General features: G+C 47.5%; 1 protein-coding gene across 1 annotated transcript in view; it reads left to right on the top strand.

Annotated features, from left to right (window-relative positions):
• Positions 1-18,050, top strand: part of PEX14 (peroxisomal biogenesis factor 14) — a 118,478-nt gene that overhangs the window by 51,256 nt on the left and 49,172 nt on the right. Inside the window, exon 3 of the mRNA XM_081016223.1 lies at positions 7,652-7,736. Coding sequence (XP_080872349.1) covers positions 7,652-7,736 — 85 coding nt within the window. The remainder of the gene's footprint in view (positions 1-7,651; positions 7,737-18,050) is intronic.

Raw genomic sequence — 18,050 nt, forward strand, 5'->3', positions numbered from 1 at the left:
CAAAGAGTTCCAAGGTGAGGGTTCTGCCACACTAAAGGAATGACTTGTTGCAACCGTGCAACAGGCAGTTGTGTGGCAATTGCAGAATTGCTAGTTGCGCAGATCCGAGTGATTAAGCCATCATGCTTCGTCTAGAGAGGTTGCAGAGTAGGACAGAGCCAGCTGGGCAATCCTTAGGTTTTTGTTTCAAAAGTAGAACACCTGGCGCTATCTGGCACGCTGACATCTTAGTTGGCAACTCGGGCAGGGATTTAAGCAAGCCTGAGCTAATACCAGGCAACAAGAGCAACGCAGCCTTCGCATAGAACGATAGTAGCAACCGTGCTTTATGGAAAGTTCGCTTCAGTTAGGAAGAGATTGCTATACACCAATCTCCTTGGTTTCAAATAACAAATAAAAAATAGTTACCACCGGGGGCACTGAAATGGGGAATTGTGTGGTTGAGGGATTAAGGAACTGCTTTAGCAGCATAGGTTTGAGTCCCAAGAGGTGCTTTCTTGGGGAGAAGGAGAGAGCCATAGATCTGCTTTGCATGCTGAAGATCCCAGCTTCAGCATCTCCAGATACGGCTGGAACAGACTCCTGCGTAAAACCATCAAGAGCTGCTGCCAGTTAGTGTAGACAGTACTGAGCTAGGTGGGCCATGGTCCGGCTCAGTATAATGCAGCTTACCACGTTCCCAAGTTTTATGGGAAGGGTGCTGCTCAGTGGTAGAGCATTGGCTTTGCTCCTCAGTTCAACTGCTGGCAGTCAGTGTAGAGGTGAATGTACCAGCAATCTTGACTAAAGGAAGAAGGCAGATTCCTATGAGGCGAGCTTTCGGGGTTATCAGGAAGGCTTTTTGTGTGTGCGTAAAATGCACACCCAGCCCAAGATCCTTACTCTTTGAAAGCTTGATCTGGAATCTCCAGGAATGGTGCCTCCTTAGCGAGATATATAGCTTCATAATTAGCCTCTTGCATTTTTTCACGAGTGCTGGCATCAGCGTTCTGCGATGTGTTTCCCTGATTAACAGCTGCTTTGCAACTACTTCCGTGTGCCACTGATGACCGTATTTGTCAAGCTGGTCCTGACAAGAGTACGGATGTTCCTTCTCCCTTCCACCCCCCACTGCCTTTTACTTAAAACACAGCACTTTCTTTCTCCCCTGCTCTAAAGGGGTGGGTGGGTTGGGGGACCGTCCTTTTCCTTCGTCCTAATGCCAGGCTTAAGAAGCAAAGAGTCTGATTTTGGGTCAGATGCCTGTTTTACACAGAAATGGGTGAGTCTGTTTGTTTCCAACCAGCTCCGCTTTCGCAGATGGTCACCCACCATTCCTCCTCATTTCTTCTGCGTTTAAGAAGGAGAAATCCAAACGAGGAAAAACAATGCATCTAAATACGTTTTTAAAATGTGCATTTTCTCGACCTGCATGCGGATACATTCAAACAACCAAGAGCTTTCTTGCAAGGATTGGAGGACCATTGGTCCACGTAGATCAGTATTGTCTAACCCTGTCTGGCAGTGACTCTTCTTGGTTACAGACCTCCTTCAGGCAAAGCAGATGCCCTACTGCTTTCCTTAAAACAGAGGAAGCTGCCTTTTACCAAATCAGACTGTGGTCCACCAAGCTCAATACTGTCTACACTGACTGGCAGGTTTTAGGCAGGCATCCCCTCCAGCCCTGCCTAGCAAAGCCATTGGGGATTGAACCCTTCTTAGGTAGGCTGAAGCTGAGAGGCTGGCAATAGGCCACCCTAGTGAGCATCGGGAGGGGGTTGCAAACTGCAAAAAAAATCAGGTTTCATAGGAAATGAGAAGTTGCCGGCCAGCCATCTAGCTCAGTATTTTTGTGCCCCACGTAGAGCACATTACAGCAGTCTGGCCTTGAGGTTACCGTGGATGAATCACAGTGGCCAGACTTGGTGACGAAAAGTTTCATCTTCAGTTAAACATCACTCTGTTTTTAATACAATACACCTAGTGCTACGGCAACAAAACTGCTAGCACATTTGCAAAGCTAAGCAGGGTCTGGTATGGTTTCAAATTGGATGGGGAGAACTGCGCGTTGAGATTCCTGCCTTGCAGCGGGTTGGACTAGATGACCCTCGGGGTCCTTTCTAACTCTGCAGTTCTGAGAATCTAGGTTTTTGCACAAATACCACAAAGAACTGAGTATGTCCGGTGCCAGTGTTGCCCGCATGTCCCTTATAGGGTAATATTAGGTGCCAGTGGAATGGAGTGGAGGAAGGACTTGCTTTGGACACTGAGGTCCAGTGCCAAGGGCCTTCTGGCAGTTCCCTTGAGAAGCCAAGTTACAGGGAACCAGGAAGAGGGTCTTCTCGGTAGTGGCACCCGCCCTGTGGAATGCCCTCCCACCAGATGTCAAAGAGAAAAATAACTACCAAACTATTAGAAGACATCTGAAGGCAGCCCTGTTTAGGGAAGCTTTTAATGTTTAATAGGTTATTGTATTTTAGTGTTTTGTTGGAAGCCGCCCCGAGTGGCTGGGGAAACCCAGCCAGATGGGCGGGGTATTAATAATAATAATAATAATAATAATAATAATAATAATAATAATTGGACTGGGGAGGCATGCCTTCAGATCTCTGCTGGACAAGAGCACAGGTTTCCATCAAGCTGCAGAACAGAGGGAGGGAAGGGAAGCAGGGCCACTCCATTGGCTCTTCTGAGAGAGACTAACCACCTTTGACTCTACCTCAGCTGTCACTGCACACAAACAGCCCAAAGTCCCCAGTTTTCCAGGTGCCTAGAAACTTGATGATTGTGCCGAGGAATTAGAGATATTACATAACACTAGCTGAAGCTGTAGGAAGCAACTTTGCAGATATCTTTCGCAAAGATGTGTGTGTGAGAGAGAGGGAAGGGAGGGAGGGAGAGAATCTTTCTTTCTTAGCTATAATTTTGTAATGTCATTTTCAATCAATAGACCTTTAGCAAATAGATGAGACAGATGATGGAGGAGGCCCTTTAAATAATTTAGCTCTCGTTAATGGAGCGATTTCATTTTTTGATAGAATGGCTTTATTGAAAAGTAGATTTTTGCCCGCTGCGTCTTCCTCCGTCGCAGTGTATCTACCACTTTAAAAAATACTAATGCGAAAAACCCGTGTGTGTGTGTGTGTGTGTGTGTGTGTGTGTAGCCAAAGACTCACTGGGAAGAGTACTGTTCCTGTTGATTTCATCTAGCAGAGGTGGTTTGGTTATTTTCTTGGAACAGAGGTTACACTTCTGCAAAGTTTTTTGCTTGGAAAAACTAAGTTTGTCAGAACTCTCTGTACAGCCTTGGAAGAATTTTTGTGTGTGAATTGGGATTTGCAGTGCTGTTGTGCATGCCCAGCCTGCAGGCTTCACACAGTGATCTGGTAGGCCACAATGAGAAGAGGATGCTAGACTGAATGGGTGCTGTGTGGTTGCCCTGATCCATCAGGCTGACCTTACATTTTCACCACTGTGCTGAGTAAAACCAAGGTGTGACTTAGTGTGTTGTTTGAACCAGGACTCATGGTGAAGCTCTCTTCTCACTAATCATGAGCTCCAACCAAGGACCAGCCTTTTACCAACTCAAAGAGTGTTGGTCCACTGATCTCAGACTTACCTGGCAGCAGCACTCTGGAATTTCAGGCAGGGGGCATTCCCAGCCCTGGGGTTTGAAGCAGGGAACTTTTCTGTGCAAAACCAATGCTCTTCCCTTGCAGAGTGGATCAAACCAGACACCCGTCTAGGCCAGCACATTCTCATTTCAGCCACTTAACCTGTGAATGTAACTTGGTAGCTGAGCACCTGCTCTGCACCCAGAAGGTCTGATCCAGCTGGGCTCTTATATGCAACCTGTAAGACGCGGGCGGCGCTGTGGACTAAACCACTGAGCCTTGGGCTTGCCGATCAAAAGGTTGGGGGTTCAAATCCCCGCAACGGGGTGAGCTCCAGTTGCTCGGTCCCAGCTCCTGCCAACCTAGCAGTTCAAAAGCACATCAAAGTGCAAGTAGATAAATAGGTACCACTCCGGTGGGAAGGTAAATGGCGTTTCCATGCGCTGCTCTGGTATCACCAGAAGCGGCTTAGTCCTGCTGGCTACATGATCTGGAAAAACTGTCTGCAGACGAACGTTGGATCCCTTGGCCAGTAAAGCGAGATGAGTGCCGCAACCCCAGAGTCGTTCGCGACTGGACATAACTGTCAGGGGTCCTCTACCTCTCTAAGATCTTAATGCCCTGCAGCAAGGGCCTGTTTTTAGTTTTGTACGGTGCCTAATAACCCAGCACAAACCTATCTAGAAGTCAGTCACACTAACCTGTTCTGCCCTTGTCCTGCTTTTCTGACTTCTCCCAACTGGGCTGACTACCACAAGAACCAGATGATGGGCTTGATGGGACTTTGACCTGATCCTGCAGGACACTTCTTAAGTTCTGACATTAGGTCCCTAAAAACATTTTGGCAGGCACCGTTGCTCATTCCCCGGCAGCGGAGAGAGTGAACTCTTGTCGAAAGTGTTCCAAAAAGGGAACCGGTGATTAATATAAAGGCAAAGTAGCTTTTGATAAGTTGGCACGTCTCTGCGTCTGCTTACTCGGACATCTTTCATGTTCAGCACATTTCCCCCCTACCTCCGCCAACCCCCAGGTTATTAATTTGTGCTGTTTATCCTTCCTGCATCTGGCGCAGCGATACCCGCGCCGTTTAAATGTGCAATTTCCCTATCGCCGGCATTTCCAGTGAGGCAGATCAAGAGGGGCATAAACAAGATCAAAGTGGCACTTTATGCGCTGGGGGGAAAAGGTGGGTGGGCTCTGTATTATTTTATGATTTGGAACGACGGAGTGCTAAACTTTAAAAAGTGAGGTTTCCTTCTCCTCCCCCCCCTCCCCTTTCCCTCAAACTATGCCGGGAGGTGGTCAAATTTCCCGTTAAAAAAATAATGAGGAAAAAAATGTGAATTTCATCTCCCTCCCAAATTCATTTATCATGCTTTTTAAAAAGGTGTTTCGCTGCCTTTACCTGATGTCTAAATTGGATTGGCTCATTTATGCTGTTCTTTACTGTATCCCCCCTTGCTTTTCTTAAATGAATTAGTAATGACAGCGCACTCCATCATACCCTCTCTACAGCCACTTTAAGGGGGAAGCCGGGTGATCTAAACCTTTTAACCTATTAAAGATGATTTCCCCCAATTGAATCAGACCCACCGCAGGTGTAATAACTAATCATTTAAACTACACCTGCTATTATGTTTTTTTAAGCCATTATGCATGTTGGATAGATGATAATTCATGTTTATTGCATTGTCCGATGGATCCGTTTTGCCTACACTACTCTGATTAATGTATTTAAAGAAATAAGAGATGCAGTTTAAAAGGGGTGGTGGTGGGGAAGTATATATATATATAACGCACACGCACACACACCCAACATTGATGGAATGCACCAAGATTATTTCGAAAGGGCCATTAGAACCCATCAGAAACTCTGCTCTCTGACCTGAGATGTATATTTGAAAACCAGGTGAAAGGCAGGCGCTCGATCGACTCTCTCCCCTTATAAACCCACCCGATCAGTGCTCTCCGCAGGAGGGGCTTCCCTGCAGATGCCATCTCGTCAGGAGGTCCTTTCTGTACAATGTTGGAAGCAGGCATTTAGCATGGCAGCACCGACCCTGTGGAACTTCCTCCCATTACTGGTGCCTGTTTCCAATGAACCCTTCCAAGCAATCAGTTAAACCAGAGGTTTTCACCCTTTTTGATTCCACGGCTCCCTTGACATTCAGAGGCACCCCTGTGAGGCTCAGGAGCCCAGCTATGTCACCCCTTGCCTGCAGAGCCGGCAGCCTCTCACCCTTTTTTGAACGCCCTCCCCTGTGGAGTGTTCCCTCAGCCTCCTCTCCTCTCCCCTCTCCTTGGGAGTCCTCCGGGTAGCTGCTGCTGCCGCCGCCCCTGGTCTCTGAGCTGCACAGCCCCTGCAAACAGAGGTGCCTCCTCACACTGCCCCACAGGGGCCTGGCACTTGTCTGTCCATTCCCAAAAGCTGGAGGACTGGGTGTCTGGGCTCCCTCGCCCACTTGCTTTCTTATTCCGAGGCCACCTCAGCTCCTGGCAACCAGCACCCCCTAGCTAGCCCCAGAGGCCCCATTCACCTGGGGAGCTTATAGCCAGGGCTGCTGCAACAAATAGCTGTGCAAGCCTTTGGGAGGCAGAGACACAAGGGCATCAGAGGAGAAAGGGAAGGAAGGCGGGACAGAGGCCAGTGTTACCTGCGGCACCCCTGACCACCATTCAAGGCACTCCAGGGTGCCATGGCACACTGGTTGAAAACCACTGAGTTAAACATACATGCCTGGGTCATGTACCACTTTAAACCAAGGGGAGGGGAGGGATGGGTTTTCATTCAGAGAGCCACATTCCCTTATGGGCAAGCTTCTGGGGGCGGATGCAAGTGGTTAGCAGGCCCAGAGGCAAAAAGTGGGTGGGACAAGTGTAAATTTTAGTTCTGTACAGCGGTATAACTTCTCCACACAACCTTCTCTGTCCTCTGTCCGGGCAAACAAGAGGCGTTGGCACAGTTCAGGAACACATACCAGCACAGCAAAAACACTCAAGTGGGGGGGAGCTTGGAGCAGGGCCAGTGAGGGGTGTGGCCTGGGAAGGGGCGTGGTCTGAAAACAATCCCAAGGGCCAAACACTGAAGCCTAGCCGCCGCCCCCCCTGAGCCTAAGGTTTCCCCATCCCTTCATTAAGCTATTGTTCAAGGTTCTGCTTGCGGACTTTCTGTAATGGGCATTTGGTTCGCCGCTGTAAAAACAGGAAGCTGGACTGGATAAGAATAGAGATGGGGAAGAGCTGGAGTGAGAGAGGGTTTAGTTTGAGAGAGAGGGCTTGATTTGAGATGGGAGATAGGGAATAGGATAGTTTGAGGGAGAATTGGTTCTGATTTGAGTTGAGCATCCTCTCTGAGGAGACAATAGCAAGAAGAAGGAGCCCCACAGCTTAGATAGGAAAACCAGGTTGAATGTCTGGGGAAGGTATACAGACAGGAGTTAACTGGAGGGCTGAGCCTGAGCCAAGAGAGGTAGAAGCTGTTGGAATACAGAATACCTGGGTCTCATTCCTGTCAGGAGGGGAGTGTGCTTCCAGGAAAAGAAGGCTCCCAAGCCAGTAACATGGGCTGTGGTGACCCCCTGGGAGCAGTGTGCCCCAACATGCTGCTCGTTCTCATGAAACCATGGTTTGCTTTAAAGCCATGGTTTTGTGTGATGTGCAAACAGGGCATTGTTAGAATGCAAGTAAAGCAATATCATGGCTTCATTGAATATTTTAAAAGATACAAATTATACAAAATGGAATATTGTACAACTGTTGTGCCCAACCAACAGCTTCTGGAAGGAACAAAATGGTTGTGTGTCCTCCTCAAAGTAGGCCCACTGCAGTCAATGGACCTAAGTTATGTCCATTTATTTCTATAAATCTGCTCTGAGTAGGACTCAAGAGTACAACCATAGGGATTCCAAGTTATCTGTAATATTTCATCCCACTTCAAAGGCAATTTCTCTGTTCAGCTTGCAATCTACTAGCTTTTGATGCCTTGCTCAGAATCTGAATTCTGATAGTCCCTAACTTTTAAAAAGTGTTTCCTCCTTTTCTCTTCCCTCCTGCCACAGATTGCAACAGCGGTGAAGTTTCTGCAGAACCCTCGAGTTCGCCAAAGTCCACTTGCAACCAGAAGATCTTTTCTCAAGAAAAAAGGTACGGTGAATCATGATATTCCCTTCTTTCCTCCTCACCTCCCTGCTCTTAACTCTAGAAGCGTTTCTGCATGTACCAACCCACGAGTCTTTATCAAAATAAATATTTTATTATTTTTCAATAAGGAGAAAGGGAAAATAAGTACAACCATATGACAGAAAGGACAAAGTGATACCGTCTGTGGAGTACATTCTATGTTAGGAATACAGACTGTTCAAAGCAGGAAAGGAAAATCTGCATTGTTCAGTTTGTCTTATCCTGGGAACTCTGGGTTGAATCCAGTGCTAATTCAAGTTGACCAACTATAATCAAGGGACCTAAGTTTGTAACCACTTTGAGGTTTCGTTACAATGAAGCAGGAGACAAGTCTTGTGATAAATAAACAAGCTAGCTATGGGCATTCATTTCAGTGGGTCTACTCTGAGTAGGGCCAGCATTGGCTACAACGCTCTGGTGTGTTTCTGCATTACACCAAATTGCTCCATAATAAAGTAACATGTGAAATATGGGGCTGGGGGTGGGTGGGTTGTGCACTTACTGACACTTACTGACGAAGCTTATGAACAAGAAACCCAAGAAGCGGTCACATTTGGCCCAGCCCCCTAACCCCCCTGTTGTGCTGTGTCAAGCACTCAGACGGTGCTATGTCTCCCATTAGGAATGGATGATTCTGGCCCTTTCTCATTTTTCCTGTTTTAAGTTCATTTCATTTCTGCGTCAGTAAGTGAAGTGTTTTGTTTGCTTAAAGTCCTCATGAAAATTCACCAGCATTTCAGTGCAGATTTCTCCTAATGGACACTTTACTCATATGCAGTTTTTGCCTGATGACCCACATCTTTGCAAGCAATTACCCCTAATGTGACTATGATTTTTTTTTTTAATATGAATTTTAATTTAATATTATTTTTTCTAAATAAGCTATTTTTACTAATAAATGCACACTACCACCTAACTGCTGCGTTTTGTACACATAATGAGATTTTCGTACACCCACTCAGATGGCAGGGTGCAAGTAATAAAATTATTATTACAGGCAGCCCCCCATTTACATGGGGGTTATGTTCTGAGGCACCGTGTGCGTCGGTGGAATTGCATGTAACTGAAACCTATTGAAAATGTCTGCAAACACCCAGTTACATCCCCACTCCATTGACAAATTCATGGAGGAGGAGGAGGCCGTCAGTGGCTGCTAGTCACAATAGCTTTTCTTTGTGTCCATGGCCGGATCCAGCAATGATTCTAAATACCAGTTGCTGGGAACCACAGGAGCGGGAGAGTCCCCTTATGCTCAAATCCTGCTTTCATAGCCTTCTGGTGGTCCACTGTGAGAGCAGGATGCTGGACCAGATGGAACACTGGCCTGATCCAACAGAGCTCTTCTTCTGCTTTTCTCCGGGCGAGTTACAGCAATTAAAACACATTCTTCAAAACAGTTCAAAACAACTTACAATCACAGAAACAAGGTGGTGTGTAGATTCGTATTTAAATCCTAGCTGAATCCCCTCTATCCCCTTCCCCTATCCCCCATACCTGATCTAGCAGCTACCCTTTTAGTGAACGACCTTCACCGTTCTCGCACCATCTACCCCTAAGTCTTGAAGACGAGCCTCATGTTTTCCAACTGGGGAGGGGAACGAAGCTGCCAGCAAAATGAAGCAATGTAGCAGCAGAGCGGGGCTGGTGTTGCAAACTTCTGAACCTGTAGCCTCTCGGAAGGAAGGAGGATTTTAGCGTTCACAGGCTCTTTGGTCCGTCCTGGCTTCTGCCAGTGGTATTTGATGCTGGTCGACCAGCTGCGGGTGAAACGGTCAACCGCTTCAGAGAATGGCCAGGCTGAGCAGAGAAGGTTATGGGCCGCAGTCAGTGAAAGCGAGGTCGAGTTAAGGTTAAATTTGGGGTCACCCAGCCTTTCAAGGCCTTGAAAGGGCAAGCGATTGACTGCCAAGCCCTTTCAGGAGGAAAGGAGAGCCCACATCTTGATAAATCCAGCATTGTTTTCAGCAGACGGAAGTTTCTTGTTCTGTGGGCCTGCAACATTTCTGCTGCCTTTATCTTAAAGGAAAGGACAGCGTCTTTTTTTTTAAGCTTCTGGGTTAGTGATGATCTAAAGCTGTCAGCTGAAGAGCAGAGAGTTTTGTTCTGGTTTTGTTTGGATTCAGGTTGCTGAACTAGGGCCTTGATTTCTTCCTTTTTGTCCTGAGCCCGCAGTTTTTAAATCCTTAAAAAGGAAAGCAAGTTTCTAGCCCGTATGGTCGTAAAAGAAAACTAGCTGGCAGGTTTTGTGAGACAAAGCAGAATGGAAGGAAAATAACATCTTCTGTTCTCTGTTCTTAGCACATCCCGTTGGCTTTAGGGCTTTAGCTCTGGTTTCTTACAGACCCATCTATCTGTCCCCATATCATATTTCTTTCCCTTCAAAAATCCCAGATTCTCCCTCCCATTCCTACCAACCCTCTCCTGAAACATCATCCTGTAGGGAGTTAGGCGAGCTTCGGAAATGGTTCTCTGTTGAGGTGATGAACCTCTGTCAGGGCTTGTACTACCTCATACAACAGGTGGGGGCTCACACAATTGTGTGCTTCTGTAAACAAACAAAACAAAAAAAGGACAGTCCCCAGGAACTGGATGCAGAAGGTTAGGAAAGGTTTACTGGAGTTATGTTTGCCTTCCAACAGTGAAAAGTCCCGAAGCAATTTACAACCAGAATTAAATACAGCGATATAAAAATACATAGTACACACAACTGCAATCTTTTGGCTTGATCCAGCAGGGCTCTTCTTCTGTTCATATCTAGTAATAACAAAGATCTAGTGCAGGGGTGTCAAACTCAAATTCATCGGGGGCTGCATCAGCAGTTTGGTCACCCTCAAAGGGCCGGTTGTATCTGTAGGACTATGTAAAGGACATGTAAAGTGGAGGTTTCCTGTGTAGAACGGCCGGCGCCGCTAGAGGGCAGACGTTCTCTGGCTTGTAGGCTGCCGCGCATGCGCTGAAGAGGCGGCTTTCTTGTGTAAAAAAAAAAAAAAGCGAGAATAAAAGGTGAAGGCTGGCGGCCGGCGGCGGCTACACGGGCCACATGACGAGGTCTGGCGGGCCGGATTCGGCCCGCGGACCTTGTGTTTGACACCCGTGATCTAGTGGGTTAGGGGAAACCGTGGGTCTTTCCAAGATGTCTGAAGCAACTGATGGTGGATTCTTAATTGTATGGGAGAAAAAAGGGCATCAGTGGCAGGAAGAGAGCCAGTGTGGTGTAGTGGTTAGAGTGTCAGACTATGACTTAGGAGACCAGGGTTCAAATCCCTGTTCAGCCATGGGTGTGACAGTAGCAGTCTCTTAGCCTAACCCACCTCATAGGGTTGTTGAGAGGATAAAAAGAGGAAGAGAGGAACCACGTCTGCCACCTTTCTGCTCCTTGGAGGAAAGGTAGGATCTAAATGCAAAATAATTAAAATGCCCACTTTTTGAGACACCGCCCTGTGCTATTCCTTCGGGTGCAGTGCCACGGGGGAAATTTCCCCAGGTGATGAAAACAATCCAGGGTCATGGAAGCCCGTTCCTATTTATGTCTATTTGTTCGCCTCTTTTCTTTCTTTCTTTCTTTCTTTCTTTCTTTCTTTCTTTCTTTCTTTCTTTTCTCAGCTGGTTGTAAGTGTTCTTAGCCTTTCTTGGGGTATTCCTGCACACACAAACATGCAGTGAACTTGTACAAATCGCCCACGTGTCCACAATTTGCTTTGTTTGCATTTCAAAAACCGGGGTATTTCTTTCTTTCTTTTTGGAAGCACTGAATTACGGTGCCTCCGGTCAGGGCAGTAACGCTGAGGAATGTCAACTGTTGGGGCTCTCCCGTCTCGGCTGTTCCTGGCTGTCAGAAGTCTTCCCTTCCGGGTCTGATCTCTTGCAGTACAGGTTCTTTCTCTTTCACTCTCTCTCTCTATGTAGTCCTCCCCCCCCCCCCCCGCTTGAAATATGCGGACCTACGGGGAGTAATTAATCATAAAAGCTTTGGGATTTCAGCTCTATCATCGAAGCAATGAAGCACGGGAAAGCTGAGCCTAAAAGCTGTGCTGATTACCCACGGTAACCTGATATGAAATCTATAGTTGCAAAGCGATACTTAGCACCTCCCGCCCTCCCTGCCTCTCCCCACCTCAAACACAACCGTACCCCTGGATATCTTGGGATATTATAAACCGCCAGTACATATTGCTGAAGTGACCAGTTTCTTCCTTGTGTTTCTCCCCCACCCAGACCAACCCCATCTCCCCCCTCCCGCCCTGCTTGTTCCCCTCTCAACGCAGACGAGAGTTAAGATTTCATTTGCAAAAGGTATTTAGAGCAATTTAGAGACAAATGTCTTGGGTGTTTTGCGCCACGTGCCTCTCCCCCCAGCCACCCCCCAACCTCCAGCTTCGCAAAGCAGAATTTTTAGTATCTGAAGTTCCATCTAATCTGTTTAATTTTAATAAATCCCTGACTGGGAGAAGTGGAGATTGGGGAATTTTTTTTAAAGGGGGAGGGCCAAGCAGCTCGGTGGCGTCTGCAAGAGGAGGCCTGAAAAGAGAGACGGTGACCCGATTAAAGCTTCTAATGAATTACTTGGCTAATGATTACCAAAGTGGAAAAAAATAATAATGCATAAACTCAGCAACCTTCTTTGATGCAGCTGAGTTGCATCCAGCTCAGTTCCGATCAGAGTAGACCCATTGAAATGAATGAGGCTAAATTAGCAATGTCCATTTATTTATCTGGGTCTTCTCTGAGTAGGGCCAGCACTGGATACAGCCCTCTGTTTCTTCACCCTCCTTTTTGTTTAGTTGCCGTTAATTTTTTGCAAGGCATCATCATCATAATCCCTGGTAATGGCAAACATGGGTGTAAAAGCAGAACCACCAAAAAGGTTGGTGTTCTTTATATCCTGGAAGGAGCTGCTTAGGTGGGCAGGGATATATGGATTTGTAGTGTCTTGCGCATGATGTGAAATCTACCATCACTGAGTGATGGCCACATGGGATGCAGAGAAAGGGCCTTTTTGGTGGTGTCTCCTCATTTGAGGGACGATCTCCCCTGCTGGCATGAACAATGGCTGCTTTTTGGCACAAGGCTCCTGTGCAGGCTAACTGGAGCCCAGAACTGGAGCCATTCCTAGGATCAGGAGGATGGTACGCTTCTCTGTCCAGACCTTATGGAAATGGCCTATGATTCATTCCACTGCAAAAGAGACCAAGGAGCTAAGGTTCTGGTTCTGAGCCCTCTAGTGCCTTATGCATCAAATTCACACTGCCCCCCCCCCAACCTGGCTACCTCTACCCAATTTTGGCATTTGCATTCATTGACAGGTCTTGGGAGAACAAGACATGTGAAGTCAGGCCATTGGTCCATCTAGCTCAACCTTATCTGCAGCAATGTGAGTCAGCAGTGTGATGTAGCAGCCAACAAAGCTTATGCTATTCTAGGCTGCATCAACAGAAGTCTAGTGTGCAGATCAATTCTGCCTTGGTCAGACCACACCTGGAATACTGTGTCCAATTCTGGACACCACAATTTAAGTAGGATGTTGAGTAGCTAGAATGTGTGCAGAGGAGAGCGACCAAGATGATCAGGGGTCTGGAAACAAAGCCTTATGAGGAACGGTTGAACGATCTGGGTCTGCTTAGCCTGGGAAAGAGGAGACTGAGAGGAGATATGATAGCCATATTCAAATATATCAAGGGCTGTTACATGTAAGATGGAGCAAGCTTGTTCTCGCCTGCTCTGTAGGATAGGACTTGAACCAATGGCTTCAAGTGACAAGAAGGAAGATTCCGACTAAACATCAGGAAAAACTTTCTGACAATAAGAACTGTTAGACAGTGGAATGGACTCCCTCGGAAGGTTGTGGACTCTGCTTCCTTGGAGGTTTTTAAGCAGAGATTGGATGGGCATCTGTAATGGATGCTTTAGCTGAGATTCTTGCATTGCAGGGGGTTGGACTAGATGACCCATGGGGTGCCTTCCAACTCTACAATTCTGTGATTCTATGACAGGCAGTGGCAGGGTTTCAGGCAGGGCATCTTTCCCAGCCCCACCTGGAGATGCTGGGGATTGAACCTGGGACCTTCAGCATGCAAATCAGATGTCCTACCACAGAGCTTACAACCTCCATTGCAGCGGGTTGAGCTAGATGACCCTTTGGACTGCCATTCTGTGACCCTTCCTGCTGCTTCAAGCAGTAAATGGGAACTCACTGACAGCAGCTGGTGCATATTCCACATTTAAAATGAGTGCAGTGGAACACACACATACCCATCTGCCCAGTGGTGCTTTGCCTCAAACATAATTTCTGAAAGGTTGAATTCAGACGGCCTCTGATCTAGAACCTCGACAGCGTTGGCTGGGCCGAAAGAGCTGTTGGCCGTGTCTGCGTAATAGGCTGAGCAAACTGCTCCCAACGGGGTGACAAGCTCTTATTTGGAGAGATGAGTAGGAGGTCACAGGAAACTTTGCCCTTGTAGACGTCGCCTTCATTAATCTGCCTTGGTGCCTAAGCTTCATAGGAGGGAGCAGAGCTCTCGGAAAAAAGGGAGGTGGGGAGGCCGGAAGCCTTGCCCTGGACTCGGTTGCCCCTGTGGGTCTCTTGCAGCTATTGTCAGGCCATTAAGTCATTGAAGGTGGCGACAGGCCGAGGAAGGGCTAAAGTGGGAGCCTGTCTGCCACACGCCAGGGGAGAGAGGGAATACAGCTGGCCAGGCTCCTTAATTAATTCCCACCCCACTCGACACAGATTTGCATCCCAAGGAAACCTTTACCCTGCTCGGAGCAGCCTGCTATTGAAACGAACACCTATTTTATTTTTCCTTCCCTGTACAGTGGTACCTTGGGTTAAGTACTTAATTCGTTCCAGAGGTCCGTACTTAACCTGAAACTGTTCTTAACCTGAAGCACCACTTTAGCTAATGGGGCCTCCTGCTGCTGCTGCACCGCCTCTGCACAATTTCTGTTCTCATCCTGAAGCAAAGTTCTTAACCCGAGGTACTATTTCTGGGTTAGCGGAGTCTGTAACCTGAAGCGTATGTAACCTGAAGTGTATGTAACCCGAGGTACCACTGTACTCGGATCAGCTTTGTTTTTCCATCGTGTGACTTGAAGGTCCAGCAAAACACAGAAGGCTTGGTGGCTTTAAAAGGGGATTGGGCAAATTCATGGAAGGAGGGAAGGCTATTCGACAGCTCCTAGTCCTGATGGCTATGCTCTGTCTCCATGCTTACGGGGTAGTAATGCTTCTGAATTCTTGTTCCTGGACGCTGTAGGAGGGGATAGCGCTCGTGCACACGGGTCCTGCTTGCAGGTTTCCCATAGGAACATCTATAAAAACAGGATGCTGGACTTGATGGGCCATCTGTCTTGATCCAGCAGGGCTCTTCCTATATTACGTTCCTACAGAAGGCTCCAGTTCAATGGGACAGCGCTCAAATTATTGAGGAGCAGGTAAGAGGTAGTGGCCCCCCACAAAACCCTACCCCCTTTGAACTTTAGCCAAATCATGGCCTCATTCTAAAAACAGTAAGACAATAGGGTCAGGCCCAGGGGTGTCCTTGCCTCTCCACAGTTTGAGGCAGTGGTGCTTCTGAATACCATTTGGAGGGGAGAGTGTTCTTGTGCTTGGGTCCTGCTTGTTGGCTTCTGCAGGCACCTGGTTGGCCACTGTGTGAACAGGATGCTGCGCTAGGTGGGCCTTTGGCATTGATGGAGATGGGAGGTTGTGGCTCTCCCTGGGCCTCCCCACAGTGGTGCTGGCACTGCATACTGGCAGGGGCGTACCTCCCTGTGCTAGCTGGACCTAATGGTCTGACTCAGTGCAAGGCAACTTCCTCTGCTCTTGTGTCTTATGGGAAGGGTTGTAGCTCAGCAGAAGAGCAACGGCTTTTCACGCAGAAGGTCCCATCTTCAACGTACCCTTCCTGAAATCCTGAAGAGACAGTACCAAGTTAGATAGAGCAGTGCTCTATCTCATTGTCTCTATGTTCCTAACTACATGCATGAAATAAATCACAAGAGAGGTCCATAAAAACACTTGTGCCTCTTGTGTGTGTGTGTGTGTGAGAGAGAGAGAGAGAGAGAGAGACAGACAGACAGACAGACAGACAGACAGACAGACAAATGAAGCTACTGGCACTCTGATCTTGAATTGGCCAGATATCTTAGATCAGGGCTAGGAGTCCTGCTGCCCTTTTCTCCAACCACTGGCCATGCTGGCTGGGGCTGATGGGAGCTGGAGTCCACCTGGAGCAGCCACAGTTTCACCATCCCTAGATCTCTTCTGAAGGGTTTTTCGTTGTTGTTGCGCAGGAGACCCAAAAATGGATTTCCGTCGCAGGTGAATAAGCTTCCGAAAAGGAACAGATTTCAATTTAGCGCTCTCTTTCTTTCTCTCTTTCTCTCTATTACTTCTTTTTTTTCCTTTTTCATAATTTAACTCCATTTCACGAGGCAGTTTGCATGTCCTTGAATGGAAGCTCGTTACCGTGAAAGCTTTTTTAGCATTGATTTCATAACCGCCTTAATTTAATAGCTCCATCATTACTGAGAAGCCCTGAGAGTGAGGCCCCAGCTTTCCAGGTCACTGACCTTTTAATTACAGACCTTGTTCTGATGGCCAGGTTATCGACTGGACGTCTCCCAGATTGCACCCCCTTAGGATGGGGAATGAAAACAACGAGGTTTGCTCCCTGGCTTTCCAGGAGGACGTCCGCAGGGGGTGGAGGAAGAGAGGGAGGAGAATTAAGAAAGTGTGGGAGGGGGAGAAAGTAACCTCCTGCGTTTCTAAAATTAATTTTCTCCTTCGGCTTCGTAATTAATTTTTCAGAAGTGTCGCAGTGAGGTTCAAGCAATTCCCCCCTCCTTTTTTTTTTTTTTTTTTTTTGCATAGCAAAGGGCAAATCTCACTGTAATCTGTACCATGGAGACATTATAGCGCAGGTGGTTCTGTTAGCAAAGACAGTCACAGCCCTGCTGTGCAGAGCTGGCATGTAACTTCCTTTCCAAATTTGCCATGCCAAGTTCCTAGTCCTTAAGCGTTTCTTAAGGCTTTCCATCCAGGTATATGGTATGATTACTGCTTTAAATGCAAGGTACACATGTGGCCTATGTTTAGCGGAAATAGTGCATATTCTTCTGAGAGGCCAACCAAGATGCCCTAAGGGGAAGTCTGAAAGCAGGACCTGACTGCAGCAGCAACTATCCCCATTTGTGATCCCCAGCAACTGGTATTTGGAGGCCTGCTGCCTCTTGGCAGTGGAGTTAAAATATTTATTTTGATAGGAGAGCACATTTTCACCACTGCGGACAAACTTGTAAGAGTTCCAAACCGATCTGATGCGATCTGCCATTGTGGAAGACCAAACTCTAGCCAACAGCCCATTCTTGTTAACCTTTCCTACCCATAATAAGAGGAGCTGGTAACCACCTACTGCCTTAGCAGTACAAATAGAGTTGCAGAGATTATAGCGGGTGCCTAGGTTTATTTATTCCTGTTTTCTGAAATTGATCGAGAATCCTCATCCATCTGTTCTGAAAGGCCATCTCTCTGTCTTGCCAGCCTCACATCTGCATATCCATCACCTGACACTCCTGCGTCTGGGCCTATTATTCATCACACTCTCTCCCCCCTGCCCCCCCCCGGACATCAATCTCACCATGGCTTGCTTTAGCCAAACCTGGCCATGAAATACATAGCTTTTGGGGGGTTACCTTTGAGCCAAGGGGATACATGTAGCTGTGCCATAGCAGAGAGCCCTAATGCATTCAGCCAGGAAGTCAAGTATTGGCTAGTAACCATGCCTTCAGGAGAGAGCATCTTGCCTGTGTCGTTCACATGAACTTCAACCCCACCTTAACCAACCCTTGGTGCTTCCACACTTAATTCCAATGAAGCTGAGTTCTGGAAGTTTCAGGACAGATAAAAGAAAGTGCTGCTTCACGCAGCACATGGTTGAACCATAGAACGCCCTCCCACAGGAGGCAGTGATGGCTTTTGAAGAGGGTTGGACAAATTAATGGAAGACAAAGGTGCCAACGGCTACTGGCCATGATGGCTCTACGATGGCTCTACTCTGCCTCCACAGTCAGAGGCAGCAATGCTTCTGAACACCAGTCGCTGGAAACTTCAGGAGGGGAGAGCGCTCTTGTACTTGAATCCTACTTGGTGGTTTCCCAGAGGCATCCAGTGAGAACAGGATGTGGGACTGGATGACCCCATTGGCCTGATCTAGCAGAGCCCTTCCCGTGTTGTTATTTGTTCGGTTCCTGCTTTACCTCCTCTCTTAGTGAGCTAGC

This window comes from Podarcis pityusensis (genome assembly GCF_964106645.2).
Source record: "Podarcis pityusensis genome assembly, chromosome: 8".
NCBI lineage: Eukaryota > Metazoa > Chordata > Lepidosauria > Squamata > Lacertidae > Podarcis > Podarcis pityusensis.